Below are 16,291 nucleotides of genomic sequence, written 5' to 3' on the forward strand. Positions count from 1 at the left end.
GCCAGCCCCGCGAGATTGTTGATGGGTAGAGCCCGCAACCCCACCCCCTCTCTAGATCGGGAGTGGCTTTGTTTTAACATTACTGAATGTATTTTAAAAGGTAACTATCGTCAAACAAGGAAAATAAAAAATACCAACATAATTTTGTGATTTTACAAAGCATAATATAACTAATAATTTTCTTAAATTATTGGGGGGGCAGAGCCCCCCCCAAACGAATTTTTGAGGGGGCTCGGGCCCCCTCAGGCCCCATGGAGTCGGCGCCTATGGACCCAGGGCCAGATGTGGCCCTCCAAGCATATCTGTGGCCCTAAGGATACTTCAGATGCCACATCCCCTCCTAATCCACACTTCTCCATCCCTCCCCAAGTGCTTTGGTATGTCCTTAAACTAGCTTGCCAGGATGGCATCGTATGAGTGTAGAAATGTCTGTCTTTTTTTGTGGCTGGAATGCGGCCTATCATATAAAGGTAAGAGTAGCACCTTTTGCCCACCGTCATGTCTAGCCCCATCCACCACTGGCAAATGGCTCCTGGAAGTTTTCCCTTGATGTAATGTGGGGGTTTTTTAACTAAAAAAAAAAAAATGTTCCCCATTCCTGGGATCTGGGCAAGGCTATCCATCTTGCAGTTGGAGCAATTGCACCAGGGCCCATGTCTGCAGATTATGAGCTCCCCCCCCCCCCCAAGAAAAAAGCAAGAGTCTTTTGGAAGCTGAGTTAGGAATCAAAATGTGACTGGAGAGGACCCTTTTTTTACTTGAAGTCAAGGATGCAGGTTTCATATAGCTCGCCTGAGCAATTCCCGATGTCTGAAGGGTTCCTTCACCTTCCACTGTGATTGGCTGTGAAGTAATCCTCTCTTTTTTTTTTTGGAGTTTGTGTTGTAAGGGGGTTGCAGCCGAAGGTAGCCCCCCTCCCACTTTTTGTGAGATATTTGGAGGTGGGTGGGGGCAAAAATGGGCACTGGAATGGTGGCAGGGGGCATATTTTGTGGCCCAGAGGGTTTTAATAGAGGGAGAAGAAGCAGACCGAAGTAAACCGCCCGCTGCTTCTTCCATTCCTCTCAGACTGAGGCTGGACTACATGCGACAAGAGCCGGAATTAGAAACAGCCTCGCGTTAAGCTCCGCGCTGGCCACGCCCCGGGTAGGTGATTAGCCGCTGAGTTTTGCGCGTCCTGATTGGCTGATCGGGCCGACCGCGAGGTTTGAAAGAGCAGGAGAAGCAGAAGAGGATTTCGAGGGCTCCATTGTGGCTCGTACGGACACCGGCGATCGAGCGGACAAAGCTTGGCGGGCCGGGCAGAGGAGAGCACGGAGCGGGGGAAAGCCTGGTGAGAGGGGGGAGAATTCCTTTGGACTCAATCCTTGCTACTGGTGTCGGGGAGAACGCGGCTCGGGCGTGAGTTGCTCCTTTACTTCTGCAACGGCCGCGGCGGGTGATTTAAGTCTCCCGCTGCCCCTCCTAATGTGAGCGCTGAGCATGTCTCATTTTGGGTACTCGTGAAAACCTCCCCCTTTCACTAGGTTGGCAGTCGTATTCGTAATTCTGGGCATTTATTTACCCACCTTATTTAAATTCCTCTTTACCTTATGGGACCTGGAAGATACGTTACAGACGCTAGGCTTGAGGCGGGTCTCCTGAATTAAGTTGCTCTCATAGGGAAAAGAAGAGGTGGATCCCAAAGGCAAATTAGGTAGAGTGGCATGTTCTTTTTACAAAATCCTTTGCAGAAGCTGGTTAAAGAAGCTACGCTTGCACGAAGGTCACATTCGTTGCTGCTACAATAGTGTCTGAGCCAAACAATGCACTTTCTAGTACTTCCATAACGAAACAAAGTGCCCACATGACAGTGTTTTCGCTGTCGTCCTAACCCCACTTCCTTGGAACTAAGTCCTAGTGGATTTATTTCTGAGGATATGTAGTTGGGAGTGTACTTAAGGGCTGTCCCTTGGTTGGTAGAGACCACGTGTGTTGAATACAGAAGGTCCCAGGTTCAGTCCCTGACATCCTCAGGTAGTGTGCAGACTGGGAAAGATGCTCTCTGAAACCTTGAGAGCTGCTCTCAGCAGGTAGAACAGACAATACTGGGCCCAGATGGAGCAGTGGTCAGGTAAGGTACCTCCAGATTTTTATCTAGTTAGTTTTTCCTAGAATGCAATGCATCTCTAGCCGAGGTATGTTGCTGGGATCCTATCTACTGTTTGGCTAGTGGAGTCAAGTAGATGGTTTTATTCAGTTCCAAAAGGTAATAAAATTGTGTTCCAAGGATGGAGGGGAAGGGACCTGACTCATGGCATGAATGGAACAGGGACTCCATAATTCTCAAGATGTATCATCACGCAGTTAACAGCCCTGACAAAGGGGCCAGACTAGGTGTTATCAGAGGGAAATGAGACCCAAGAAGAACAAATAAAGGTGCAGAGGGATGTTTTCCTGACAAGGGGATATGTAAATACTCTCATTGTGTGAAGTGGGTACTTGAACCATGTGTGATTGACAGGGGTATGTCTGGACCTCAGGTTTCTGTCTGGGACATACCTATGTTTTGATGCTGCTTTGTGAAATGTATTATGGGAAATTTTGGGGACTCTTAAGAAGCCATGTGCCCTTTGTTCTGGGCTTCTTCTTCCTTGTTTTAGTTTGGGAATTAAAACCTTGCTGCAACAATAAAGTGATCAAGGCTTCCTAGCCGCTGTTTTGCTTCAATTTGCCTGGCTGTGGTTTCTTGCTTGAACCTGACTGATTCAGAACCTGCAGGGCTAGGCCCTAGCAAAGCTGGGAAACGGTTTCAGTATTGTACCCCAATATTTTATCCTTATCATAGGCATCACACATTTTGCAGTTATAGGAAGTGTTGTTATAATTTATTTAGAAGTGGCAAGGAACCTGGAAACCAGGTGGCAAAGTCTGGCAGTGGAACTTATGCTTCTTTTTCTATTCCTCATCCTATGATGGGCTTCTCTTGCAGCATCAGTGTGTAGCCGCTATGGCCTCCCCAGTAGGGCTGTTATCTGACGAAGAAGCTGTCACTTCTCCTGTGCTGGAGTCCACTGTGGCAGAATGTGGGCCTGGCTTGTGCCGAGACCTCTTGGCGGAGTTCTCTGCCATCTCTTCAAGCAGTGAGCAGGTAAGAGCAGTGAGGTGAAGAACTAAAACCCTTGTTTGTGCTCCCTCGGGGGTAGCCAATGTGATGCTCTTTAATATGGTTGGACTGCAGCTGCCCACCAGCCCTGTCCAGCAGGACCTATGGTTGGGAAAGATGGAGCTGTAGACCAACAGCCTCTGAAAAGCATCTGATTGGTTACCTCTGGTCTGGTTTCAAAACAATTAAAAAAACAACAAAACGAATGGGCTAGTATTGCCTAACTCTCCTAAGTATGAACCTAAAAGTCACATGTGACTTCTCCACAGGCCGCTTCTGATGACAATGGAAAAGTGAAGGTATATGCAAGAGTGCGACCCCTGACACCAGCCGAGATGGAGAAACAGGAAGATAAAGTGAGTTTATAGGCAATGCATGGGCCAGCATCTAAGGTGTGTGGGGGGGGGGGCTGCTTTTCCTAATCTCCTGGGAGGGGATAGACACTGGTCTCTGCCCTTATCCAGAGGTATAATCACACCAGGAGGTTGCCCCCTTTCGCTCTCTGGCAAGGGGAAGAGTAGCCTGGCCCCAGCCTATCCTCATCAAGCTACAATTCCCCAAGTTCCTTATAAAGAAGGATCGATTGTTAAGCCATCCTGGTAATTGTAGCTCTGTGAAGGGAATAGGGGCTCTTAACGACTCTCAGCACCTTTTAAAAAAACAACAACACAGATCCCATAATTCTTTGGGGGAAGCCACAAATGTTTAAACTAGTATGCGGGGGTGCTCCTGCTGTGGCAAATAATGTTGAACGCGGAATGTTAACTGTCCTCTCTAGGGCTGCGCCTGTATTGACGATTCCGAGACCCTTCTTCTCAAAGCACCAAAGGATTCCTTCACCATGAGAAACATTGAACGGGGGCTTGGTCAGGCGGTGCACAAATTCACCTTCACTCAGGTACATACTTGGATCTTGGGTTTATGTAGGATTCAACATGGCCACCAGTTTTTTTAAGGATTTTGCAGGGCTCCACTGAGGAAAAAGTGGAGAAGCAGGGGCAACCCTTCCCCTCTTCGTTTTACTGCCTAACTCTAACCCCCTGAGGGGGAATGTATGGCCTGCCTCATATTTTGACCTGCAACTCCCATCAGCCCTAGTGGTCAAGGTTAATGGAAGTTGTAGTTCAACAATGTCTGGAAGGCCCCAGGTTCCCTTTCTCTGCTCTCTAAAGGACTAACCTGTAACATTTGGGGTTGCAGATCTTTGGTCCAGAGGTGGGCCAGGCGGCTTTCTTTGATGCAACGATGAAGGATGTGGTGAAGGGTGTGCTCCATGGGCAGAACTGGCTGGTCTACACCTATGGCGTCACTAATTCAGGGAAGACTTACACCATCCAGGGTAAGAAGCACTCAAGTCTGTGCTGGTTCAGGCAAGCACCTCTGCCTAGTGGCGGGGGGCGGGGGGGGCGGCACTTGTTTCAGTGTCTGCTCACTTCTTCTTTGACTTGCAGGTAGTGGTACTGATGCGGGGATCCTGCCTCGCTCCCTGGCCATCATTTTCAATAGTATTGGGACGCGGTTGTACCGGGCCATGGATCTGAAGCCCTTCCTCTCGAGTGAGGTGACCTGGCTGGACAGCAAGCAGGTTCGACAGGAGGAAATGAAAAAGCAGGCCCTGCTTTGCGGCAAGATGAAGGAGGTGAGTGTCCCTCCCGCTCGCCAAGTCTCTTGTTATAAGGAGAAAAATGCCCTGATCAGCAACTCAGTGGTCTTCCTTCCTTCCTTTGGAATTACAGGAGGAGCTGTATACTTCTCTGAATAGAAGTCACAGCACAGCATCCCAGCTGCAAGCAGGCACAAGCGGAAGCATTGACAGTGGCTTAGGTGGCCTCTCTTACAGCTGCCAGTCTGCCAACCTGACAAGCACCAGCCAGCTAGAAGGTACCTACTGCCCTGAGCCACCTGTTTGGGGACAGGTGGTTTTCTAATGGTCACGATCAAAGCTGAGAAGTACCTCAAGAGGTGTGGAATCTCAAAATAGATAGGGCTACCCAACCCACAAGAGAGCAAGGGGGGGATATCTAGTGATAGCATCCATATATCCATTTTATAACAATGTTGAGGTGGTTTATGGGGACTCATTGATGGGCTTTACAGGAGAGGGCCTTTGGGCTTCCTCTGGAGGGGCTTGTAAAATACTCCCTCAAATCGCTTTTGGCTTGGCCATTGCTTGATGGCCAAAGCCAGTCTTCTGTCACTAACTATAAAGCAGAAAGCTGGACTGTTGCTAAAATCTTATTTACCATTCAGTAGAAGATTTGTATTTTACCACTCTGATTTCACACCAGTGAGGGCATGCAAAGGCCTTCAGAAGAGTGAGTGGGCTAGCAATGAAGGGACTTACAGGAGACTTAAAATTAAGGCAGATTCAGAGGCATATGAGAAATTTTGCAAGGGGAGATGCCTATAGCCTTCTTTAACAGGGCAACTGCTGTGTGTTAAAAGGGGGGGGGGATTATAAAGTTAGTGGGGAGCCAGGCGAGGGCATTGGGAAGGGACATTGTGTCTTTTGGGTGAATTTCAGCTGTGGCAATCACTGGCAATATACACGTTTGGCTTTCATTGACAGAGACAGGGCCTCGCTGGGCTGACCCAGATAATGTCTCAGTGCTGGCACAAGACGTGCAGTTTTCCATCTGGGTCTCCTTCTTTGAGATCTACAATGAACAGATTTATGACTTGCTGGAGACGACCACACTTGGCCCAAACTGCAAGAGGCCCACCTTGCGGCTGTGCGAAGATCAGACCGGCAACCCCTATGTCAAAGGTAGAGACTGGCCAGCTTACCCAGCCAGCGGTTTTCCCGTAGCTTGATCCACTGGCAGTCTGTGGGTGGCAGCATTGGTAACGTGGGCTGTGTAACGGAAGAGGGTCTTGTCCACTTGCTGAGGGTGATCCCTCGTAGAGATCTGAAGCCACATATTCCTGTTCCCAGATCTGAACTGGATCAATGTTCAAGATGCTGCTGAGGCCTGGAAACTGCTGAAACTGGGCAGGAGAAATCAGAGCGTTGCCAGCACCCACATGAACCAGCATTCTAGCCGCAGGTCTGTAACAGCACCATAATTTTATTTATTAGCAGAGGGGTGGGGTGAAAGTGTGTGTCTCAGAATTGGCAAAACATGTCTTTCGCACAAGAAAACAAAACCCATGGAGGTAGGGGGGCAGCTCTGTGTGTATGAGATAGGGAATGGGGGTGACAATCTGAGCCCAAGCTACTGGTTTTCATTACTCTTTTGCTCTTTGCAGTCACAGCATTTTCTCCATTCGCATTCTGCACCTCCAGGAAAGCAGCAGTGGGATGGAGCCAAAAATCAGCGAGTAAGTCAAAGTTTTTGCATGCAGCGAAGGGCAGAATTATGAGTTTCCCTGTCAGTTGGCTGAAGGGCAATCTCATTTAAGGGTAGGGGAGTTCAGAAGGGCAAATGGGGTGTGTGGGAGAGAGTACTCTCCCCCCCCCCCCAGTCACAATGGGCACTTCTCAGACAGACGCCCACTGTATGTGTAAAGCTTTCAGGGGCTTTTCCAGTATCCCTGCAATGTGCCAGACCTGGAATGAAAATCTGTAATTAGTCCCCCGTTTTGCTTACCTGAAGCAGAGCAACCTAAATCTTCCATAGCGCTGAATTAACAGGTTTTGTTGGGTGTATTTGGCAGTGGTTGACATGTCTGGTGTGCAGGATTTCTAACCTGAAGAATGCAACACTTGGCTCTGGTAGGATTAGACTTCCTGTATCCTGATACTGACACCCCCCTCCCTCCTCCCCAGGATGTCCCTCTGTGACCTGGCCGGCTCAGAGCGCTGCAAAGAACAGAGAGTCGGGGACCGCCTGAAAGAGGCAAATAACATCAACACCTCCTTGCACACGTTGGGGCGTTGCCTCACTTTGCTGCGCCAGAACCAGCAGACCAGGTAAAGCTCTTCCTAGCTCTCAGTCCGACAGCTCCTCATAGCTCTGACTTGAACCCAGCAAGGAGCGCTTCCTGTAGGATGTCCTCTCCAACTTGAGATGTTGCTGGTTGTGTGTAGGGTTTGTCGAATTGGATTCCCGGCAGGTGGGGTGCCGGCCATGGTTGCTGCTTTTCTGCTCCATTTCTGGGGCTTAAATCCTCTTCCTGTATCCTTAACAGGCTGAAGCAGAGTGTCGTTCCTTTCCGGGACAGCAAGCTCACCCGTGTGTTCCAAGGCTTCTTCACAGGACGTGGGCAGTCCTGTATGATTGTTAATATCAACCCATGTGCTTCATCGTACTATGAGACTCTTCACGTGGCTAAGTTTTCAGCTATTGCTAGTCAGGTGAGACACAAAGTTGTTGAAGGTGAAACTAGGTGCCTGCAAGGTTCCATAAATGTTGGCTGGCCTTTGAAGTTTCACTGCTAATCCCTCCTCTCTCTCTCTCTTCTCCCCTCCCGTCCCGTCCCCCCAGTGTACCCCAAAGTGTGCTTGTTACACTTGTACTCTCTCCCCTACACCTCTTAAGTGTTTCCCCATTTTCTTTCCTTTAATAATGATAATGATGATAATAATTAACAATAATTTATTATTTATACCCCACCCATCTGGCTGGGTTTCCCCAACTCCCAACAGCATATTAAAAACACGATAAAACATCAAACATTAAAAACTTCCCTAAACAGGGCTGCCTTCAGATTTCTTCTAAAAGTCAGATAATTGTTTATTTCCTTGACATCTGAAGAGAGGGCATTCCACAGGGCGGGCGCCACTACCGAGAAGGCCCTCTGCCTGGTTCCCTGTAACCTCACTTCTCGCTGGGAGGGAACCGCCAGAAGGCCCTCAGTGCTAGACCTTGGTGTATGAGCTGAACAATGGGGGTGGAGATGCTCCTTCAGGTATACTGAGCCGAGGCCGTTTAGGGTTTAAAGGTCAACACCAATACTTTGAATTGTGCTCAGAAGCGTACCTATTTATTTGTATTTATTGCATTTGTTTACTGCACTTTGCCTGTAGATCTCAAGGCAGTCCACGACATAAAAATGCAAAATGCATAATAAAAACAAGAATGGAAACAAACTAATAAGCCCCCCAGACCCCAGCCTCTCTTCTCCAGTATCTTCTCCACACCTTACCTTGGCAACCTTTGGCTAAGTTCAGCAGCACCTGCAATTCCCTCTCTGAAGGACCCCTGGGTGCTGGTGTGCTATGTAGCACAGCTGGTTGGCTGCAAGAGAGCGGAGAAACAGGCAAGATTAGGGAATATGGTATATCTCAATCCTTGCCAGGGAAGAAACAGACTTTCCATAGTATGAGGAAGGACAGATAGCTGATTGTACTTCTAGGGAGGGCTAGATGTGGCTTATTAACCTCCAGGCATGGATATCAACTGGGGCAGGAGAATTTCCGACAATGTGTTAAACTGGCTAGGTTAAACATAAGGCTGTAGCCCATGGGTGGGAAAGCGAGGGCCAGATGCAGGCCTCTGCCTTGGCCCTGGGATTCTCCCTAGGCCACATCCCCCTGTGCTATCCTCAGGTGCTTTTGCCTGGCTGGGATGTGCCCATTGCTCTTTGGAATATGCCAACAGCAACACTTTGTATACCTTCCAGATCCTACAAGCTCCTACAAAGCTCCTGTCGATTCAGTCTCTCATCAAGGAGCACAGCCTCCGGGGGAAGAAGATCGCTGAAGAAGTACCGTATCAAGAAGCTGAATCGGACGAAGAGAGCGAGGATGAAATGGATGTGACCACATATGACAAAGAGGCAAGTGCTTGTTTGTCACTCACTGAGAAAGTCTCCCATTGGCAGGGTCCTTTGGTAGACTGGAGCAGTCAGAAAACCTTTTATGGACCCCCAGCCAAGAATAGACCGTGAAGTGTCAACTGAGGTTCAAAAATTCTGTGCCCTCACACAGGAAAAAATGGAAAGCTGTCTGATGCAATGATAGCCAGTTACCCCTAGGCTCCAAAACCTCCTTTGGATACTTACTTGCCCATTAAAAATTGAGTAGCTGTAGTAATGCTTGGATGTCTGGGGCAATTCCTCAACTTGGCTGTTCTGGAAAACCTGGGACTCAGCTACATTAGTCAAAAACCTGCGTTTTAAATGTGTTATAAACATGCAACACCAGATGGCACTGGAGAGCACAAAACTTTTCTATGAGATTTTACATACAGGGTTTTAAAAAAATTTGTTGAATGGTTGAATTTATGACTTACAGCGTTTTATTCCTGTGTGTAGATCCACCCCAGTTGTCATGTTCCTTTCCTCTCTTCCTTCAGGACCTGTTGCGTGTGGTTGAAGCTGTGCGAGACCTTCTGCTCAAAGAGCGGCAGGAGAAGTTTCAGCTGGAAATGCGTCTCCGCGATGAGATCTGCAATGAGATGATGGATCTCCTACAGAAGAAGGAACAGTGGACCAGGTACTGTTGGTGGCAGAGGGCTGTGGAGGCACGTCTCCTCCTTTCCAGGATTGGCCTTGGCGGTCCATCCCACATCTTGTCTGTTCTTGATATGACTCTTTCCCTGCCCACCCACTTTCACCTTCCTCTCTGCAGTGAGCATGTGGACATCCAAAAGGAGATGCTGGAGGACGTTTATGAGGAGAAACTGAACAGTCTGAAGGAGTCACTTACGGACTACTATCAGGAGAAGATTGAGGTGTGTGGGGTGAAAGAGCTGTGGGAAGGAGGTGCTGGAGGGTTTCCTGAGGGCAGGACGTTGCAGTTCCAAACCTTAGCACTGACCTGAAGGAAGGCACCCAGTTTTATTGGTGTCTGCAAAACTGCAGGGCCTCATGACATCTTTAAAAAGATTTAACAAATTTTATAACGGCATACGTGTCGTCAAATGTGCGCTCTAAGTCCATGAAAGCTTATGGCAGGGACACCCCAACGTTTTTGGAACCAGGGGCACATTTGGAAATCTCAGAAACTGTCATGGGCACTAATCAAAAGCCATTTTACATAAAGAAAAAAGCACACCTGCCAGTTCTCAGAACCCCCAAAACATCCACACCATGCTCCCCAAAACGAAGTCAGGCAAAAGCATGCCATACACCCCAAAATAAGGCAACCCCCACAAAAAAAGCCTTTTAAAAGGACAATTGAAGCAATTCAGGAAGAGCAGAGGGTGTTTTGGGGGGGTTCAGTGAGGGTGTCTGAGGGTTCCATGGTCAGAAACCCTAGCTTATGACATGGTGATTTCAGTCCACACAGAAGAAAGTTTGGGCAAGCAGGAGTGACCTGTGCACAGTTCAGGAAAGTTTTCATATACAGTGGTGCCCTGCAAGACAAATGCCTCGCAAGACGGAAAACCTGCTAGACGAAAGGGTTTTCCGTTTTGGAGGTGCTTCACAAAACGAATTTCCTATGGGCTTGCTTCGCAAGACGAAAATGTCTTGCGAGTTTCTGCAGGTTTTTTTTCCTCCCCCCCTTTTTCCCAAGCCGCTAAGCTGCTTATCAGCTGATCCACTAAGCCGCTTATCAGCTGATCCACTAAGCCGCTTATCAGCTGATTTGCTAAGCCGCTTATCAGCTAAGCCCGCTAATAGCGCTAATCCGCTAATGGGCTTGCTTCGCAAGACGAAAAGACCGCAAGACGAAGAGACTCGCGGAACGGATTCTTTTCGTCTTGCGAGGCACCACTGTAACTGGAGAATGCGGGGGGGGGGGGAGAAAAATGCCTTTCCATATGTGTGTGGAACAGATCTGATCTGCGAAGAGACTAGCTATCTCCCAAACAGCCTACTGAAGGCTTATAAATAAATATGCAAGAGGTTTGTGTGTGTTGCCACCTTGGAGGAGTGGACTACAAATGTGATTTGATAGGTTCTGTATGCAGGCGCATTCGTGGAATCCTTTGCACACTTGGCACTGAAACTTGGCTCTGCCATGGATTTCTGGGAGCATGAGAGTCTGCCCAAATGAGAATCTCATAACCCTGCAGGACAGGGATGGCAACCCATGGCCCTTCCAGATGATGTTGGGCTCCAATTCTCCAGGGGTGATGGAAGCTGTGGTCCAGTAACAACCGGAGAGTAGTTGCCGGTTCCCCATTCCTACTATAGGAGATTCTGGGGAAGTTTGATCAGCTTATCTTCTGCTGCTGCGGTTCATTCTCATCTCAGGTTGGCAGGCTGCATCTTCCCAAACAGAGCCTTTCCTGTAAATTGTCTTGTTTGTCTCCCTCAGAGTCAGGATGAAAAGATAAAAGAGCTGCAGGATGCCTTGCAAGAAGCAAAACGGCAACAGCAGCTCCAGGAGAGAAAGGAGGCAGATCCGGAGCAGACTCCACGCAAATCCAAACGACTGGCAGCAGCAACGCCTGCCCAGAATCAGGAATTGCTGCAGGCGAAAGCCAAGTTAGAGCAGTGTCAAGCAGAGCTGCAAAGAACTACAGAAGGTGAGGCGTTCTCCCCCTTGTAGTCGCATGGGCTCCAAGCAGGTGGTTGTCAAGAGATCAGACTGCGCAGCATCAATCTAGTGAACTGCAAGCTGACCTAGCATTTGGGAACCTTGGCTTCTGTGAGTGAGCGACCATGAAGTGTTAAAGCACACCTAGGATATCTGCCTATTATTAGTGTGGGACCCCTGCTCCTCCTTGGGAGCAGGTCTCCTTTTAAGAAGCTGTATTATAACAGGTCAGGCCGTGGGACCAGTTTTGTCTTTCCCATCCACCGATATATGACTTTTAAAGTGGAGGTACCTGGGAGGGAACCCGAAAAGCTTTGCATGCAAATCCCATTCCCCATCTTTATCTCTGTAAATGGTTGCGCATTGCAAGAAGTACTTTTTTAATATGGCAGGTTCCCACCTGACAGAGGTCAAAATTAGAGGGGGGGGAGGAGAATCCAAATAATTGATTTAAGGCCATTTTTGTTTAATATTTTAAATGCCCTACCAAAATTATGCACTTTGATCAAATTATAAATTTATTTGAGCATGTTTCTTTGCAAGACAATTGAAATACTCGTAGCCCTGAAATAGCAAGGTCTGGGGTGGTGAAAGCCAAAGAAGGGGGATAAAGTCCCCTTGACTATTAGGATCCCACCCAGTCGTCATCCTTCAAATGCTCCCCCTGCCCCACAAGCATGAGGTCTAGAGACATACCGTATTTTTCGCTCTATAACACGCACCCGACCATAACACACACGTAGTTTTTAGAGGAGGAAAACAAGAAAAAAATATTCTAAGCGAAACAGTGGATGTATGATTTTTGTGGTTCATGCTGTGGCCACAGACATGTGATCTGACGGTGAATTTGGAGTAGCCCAATGCAAAAATCCTGAGGATCCATGCTTTGTAAACACGTTTTTGCGCCATTGCGGCCCCATGAAACAGTGGGTGCGTGTGTGTTTTTTGGTGTAGGCTGTAGCCATGGACATGCTATCTGATCTGATGGTGAATTTGGGGTGACCCAGTGCAAAAATCCTGAGGATCCATGTGGATCCGTGCTTTGTAACCACGTTTTAAGTGGGGAGGGAAGGAAAAGCACTCAAGGGACAAGGAGCACGCGTGGGGTGTGTAGAGAAGGATGCTGCTAATAATGCAGGAGAGGAGTTTAAGGGGAGAAGGAACACGCATGGGCTGTGTGGAGAAGGATGCTGCTAATAATGCAGGAGAGGCTCCTCTCCTCTCCCGCTTTGCTCCTTTAAAACAAGCAGGCTCTGCTTCTCTCCCTCCTCCCCAGCTCGGCAGCTGCCGAAAGGCTCACACTCACACTTAAAGATAATTAAAAGCAACGCGCTAAGACAAACAAAGGAAACCACGATAGTAACCACTCTGAGACAAATCAAGAAAAATTTTGACCAACACTCTCCCCCAACAAGCACAGTGAGATCAAAACACACACACGCAGAGAACTGGCCCTAAAGTCGCAGGGGTGCTGGGGGAGTGAACGGGAAGCAAGAGAAGGAGAACGATCCCTCACACACAGAGAGAGACACAGAGTATCAATCCTAAAGTCGCAGGGGCGCTGGGAGAGCTGGGAGAGTGAACGGGAAGCAGGAGGAGGAGAACGATAGCTCAAGCACACACACACACAGCCCCTACAGTGGCTAATCCAAAATCAGACAGCAAAAAACTGCAGGCAGGGACAGAGAGCACGGGGTTGTTTTAAAGCAGCCAACCGGACAGAAGTCGCTTACACTCGTGTAAGCGGCTCCTCTCCTCTCCCACTCTGCTTCTCTCCCTCCTCCCTGGCTGGGCTCGCTGACAGGAGCTGCTTACACCCACTTTGCTGTTTCAAAGCAAGCTACGGACTGCTCACGACTGCAGCAGATTCCCCCGCTATCCGTAGGCATTCGCTCCATAACACCGTAGGCATTCGCTCCTTACTTTCTAGGAGGAAGAAACTGCGTGTTATGGAGCGAAAATTACGCTAATGCAGAGACGAACCTGGAAAATATACAGTAGTACCTCAGGTTACATATGCTTCAGGTTACAGACTCCGCTAACCCAGAAATAGTGCTTCAGGTTAAGAACTTTGCTTCAGGATGAGAACAGAAATTGTGCTCTGGTGGCGCAGCGGCAGCGGGAGGCCCCATTAGCTAAAGTGGTGCTTCAGGTTAAGAACAGTTTCAAGTTAAGTACGGACCTCCGGAACGAATTAAATACTTAACCTGAGGTACCACTGTAGTTCATTCCTATGTTTAGTGCCCCTAGTCTAGCAGTATATTTTCTAAATCTTCACCATTTCCCATTGTAGGGTAAACTATTTTGCTCTCCTCTGGCCTGGTCTGTAGCAGAAGGAAGGGGATTAAAGCGATGCACAACTTCTCTAAAAATAGCATTGTCGGGGTTCAAATCTGGCTTGAAACATTGCTCCTTAAACTGAAGAGTGTGGGAAAAGGCCTGGGTAGCCTGGCAGTTCTTGGGGAGAATTCAGCTCTTGTATTGAGGACTGGCAAAAATAATTTTAACGGTTGGGCTAAATTGCAATGATCTGTGGTTTGTCCTTAGAGTTGCGTAAACACCAGAAGATGCTGGAGCCTCCACTTTCCTCAAAGCCCATTACAACAAATGTGGACCGGAAGCTGGAAGAAGGCCAAAAGGTAACTGCCTGACCTTCTTTCCTGGCATCTGCCAACCTCCTTCCTTTACCCTGGCCTGAATGGCACTGTCTCTGAAAGCTTCATCTGCTGCCAATGGGTGCATAACTTCTTGTTCTCCCCAACCCCAACTTGCCACTGTATGTGGTCCAGTCTTCCTTAAGGGGCTGGACGCTGCCTTGTGCTTAAATGTCCTTCCCTCTCTCAGAATGTAAGGATGCTGAGATCTGAACTGCAGAAACTTGGGGAGTCCCTCCAGTCAGCCGAAAGAGCATGTTGCCACAGCACAGGAGCCGGGAAACTCCGTGAAGCTCTCTCAAAGTGTGACAGCATCCTGGCGAAGCAGGTAGGTGAAGGAGTCTCCCAAATTTCAGCAGCTTACAGGGGGCATGCATGCTCTGCTACACAAGATTTAGTTTTGTCCATTTTAGTCACTTTACATTGGTGCCTATAGACTGAACCATAAAAATTTCAGATCCAGCAGCACAACACACACAAATATATACAAGGTGACCTTTGATTTGATGGTGGAAAACCTTTGAAATAGATAGATAAATCCTTAGTGTCCTTAAGGTTCTGTGCCTTGATCCATTTTTATCTTGTAAACTGCTCTGAGATCTTCAGATGGAGTGTGGTGTATAAATTCAATACATTGTTGTTGTTGTTGTTACTACTATTTATTTGTACCAAGATTGTGCTTGAAAGTGCCAGATCTGATGTTTATGTTTTGGTCCATGGTGACAGATGCCACTGGCTGGGGAGAGGTGGGGGAAATACCATATAAAAACGTGCCAGTTTTTAAAAAACATTAAACCATTTTCTGGCGTAGTTGTGCTCACAACCACACTGCATCACACAACATTAGTGACCATAGAATCAACTCCTCCTCCCTCAGTTGTCATAGACCAGTCCACAATATTTGGTGGCTGGCTGAAGCAATCCCAGAGGGCCCTTGTTAAGGTCCAGGCACCTGTCATCTTCATCTCTAATGTTTCTGAGTCCATAAGCATTTTCAGAAGTCTTCACATTCAGGGTAATTGGCTGAAATGATTGGCACCTGTCTGACAAGAGGGGAGGCTCCATCTTCATAAAACTGAATTTCTCCACTGGCTCTTCCAGGACCAGACTTTGGCTGAGCTGCAGAACAACATGATGCTGGTGAAGATGGATTTGCGGAAGAAAGCAGCCTGTATTGCAGAGCAATTTCACACTGTGCAGAGGCTCCAAGCAGCACCGACCTCTTGCAGCAAAAAACGGTTTTGTGCCAACAATGAAAATGTGCAGCCCAGAAGTCAACCTCCCTTCAAGAAGCCTTTCTTGCACAATTTCCTGACTTGCGCAACAGCCATGCCTGCTGTAGCAATAGAGACCCCCTATAGTAGTATCCTACGTGCCCGTGGCTCTCCAACATCTAAATCCACGGCCTTTGGCAAAAAACACTGACTTTTGGGGGGTTGTAGTGTACCTGGGAACAAGCAACCGGTTGATAACTTTAATATTTTCCTTCACGTTAATGTGTTGAGGCCTGAGCTAACTAAATCTTTGGCTTCCCAAAGATGGTTACTTACTATGCATGCCCTCGGTTTCAGGCCAGCTGCTACTCCAGTGTATATGGAACCTGGATTCATATTCCTTATGTTTATCACCTCCAATAGCTTATGTTATGCATGTGAAATGTACATTATGTTAATTGTATAATAAATGTACCTTGTGTCTTCTAAAACCTCATGTTTATGTGAACAAGCTCTAATAAGGGAAACCTTTCTGGCATTTGTTTTTAAGTTTCTTCTATTTACCTGGTGGACTAGTCTCCACAACCACGAGGCCATAGCTGTTAACTTTTCCCTTTTCTTGCAAGGGATCCTATTCGGAATAAGGGAAACGTTGACAGCTATGCACAAGGCTGATTTTTGTGTCCCTCTGGTAGCCCAGACATGAGACTTCAATGGTTAATCTACACATGATCCCTAATACAGAAAGTATTCAAAATTCAAAGATTTTAATGGAACAGGCAATGTATCTTACTCAGTTGTGCATTTCTGGACAAAGGGAATCTAGCTCCTTGGGAGTGGGTAGAAGAACAGACTATATTTTCATAAGTGCTACTCTTAGTATAAATAAAAGTACTTAACTGATGCT

The 16,291-nt window shown here is 47.7% G+C and overlaps 1 protein-coding gene across 2 annotated transcripts; it reads left to right on the forward strand.

Annotated features, from left to right (window-relative positions):
- Window positions 1-882: 882 nt before the first annotated feature.
- Window positions 883-15,875, forward strand: KIF20A (kinesin family member 20A). 2 transcript variants are annotated; one of them, XM_083726368.1, is made up of 19 exons: window positions 883-1,333; window positions 2,972-3,130; window positions 3,415-3,501; window positions 3,924-4,043; window positions 4,346-4,484; window positions 4,597-4,784; window positions 4,882-5,026; window positions 5,715-5,912; window positions 6,081-6,192; window positions 6,395-6,466; window positions 6,915-7,058; window positions 7,277-7,442; window positions 8,711-8,866; window positions 9,385-9,524; window positions 9,660-9,762; window positions 11,295-11,505; window positions 14,064-14,155; window positions 14,361-14,498; window positions 15,272-15,875. In XM_083726368.1, exons 2-19 carry the CDS (start codon window positions 2,990-2,992, stop codon window positions 15,593-15,595), a joined length of 2,676 nt encoding a protein of 891 aa, XP_083582494.1. In that variant the 5' UTR covers window positions 883-1,333; window positions 2,972-2,989; the 3' UTR covers window positions 15,596-15,875. The 2 variants fall into 2 exon arrangements, with proteins under 2 accessions (XP_083582494.1, XP_083582495.1); XM_083726369.1 differs by lacking the exon at window positions 883-1,333 and adding an exon at window positions 1,383-1,401.
- The last annotated feature ends 416 nt before the right edge of the window (window positions 15,876-16,291 follow it).

The sequence above is a fragment of the Podarcis gaigeae genome (assembly GCF_964106915.1).
Source record: "Podarcis gaigeae genome assembly, chromosome: 2".
Taxonomy (NCBI): Eukaryota; Metazoa; Chordata; class Lepidosauria; order Squamata; family Lacertidae; genus Podarcis; species Podarcis gaigeae.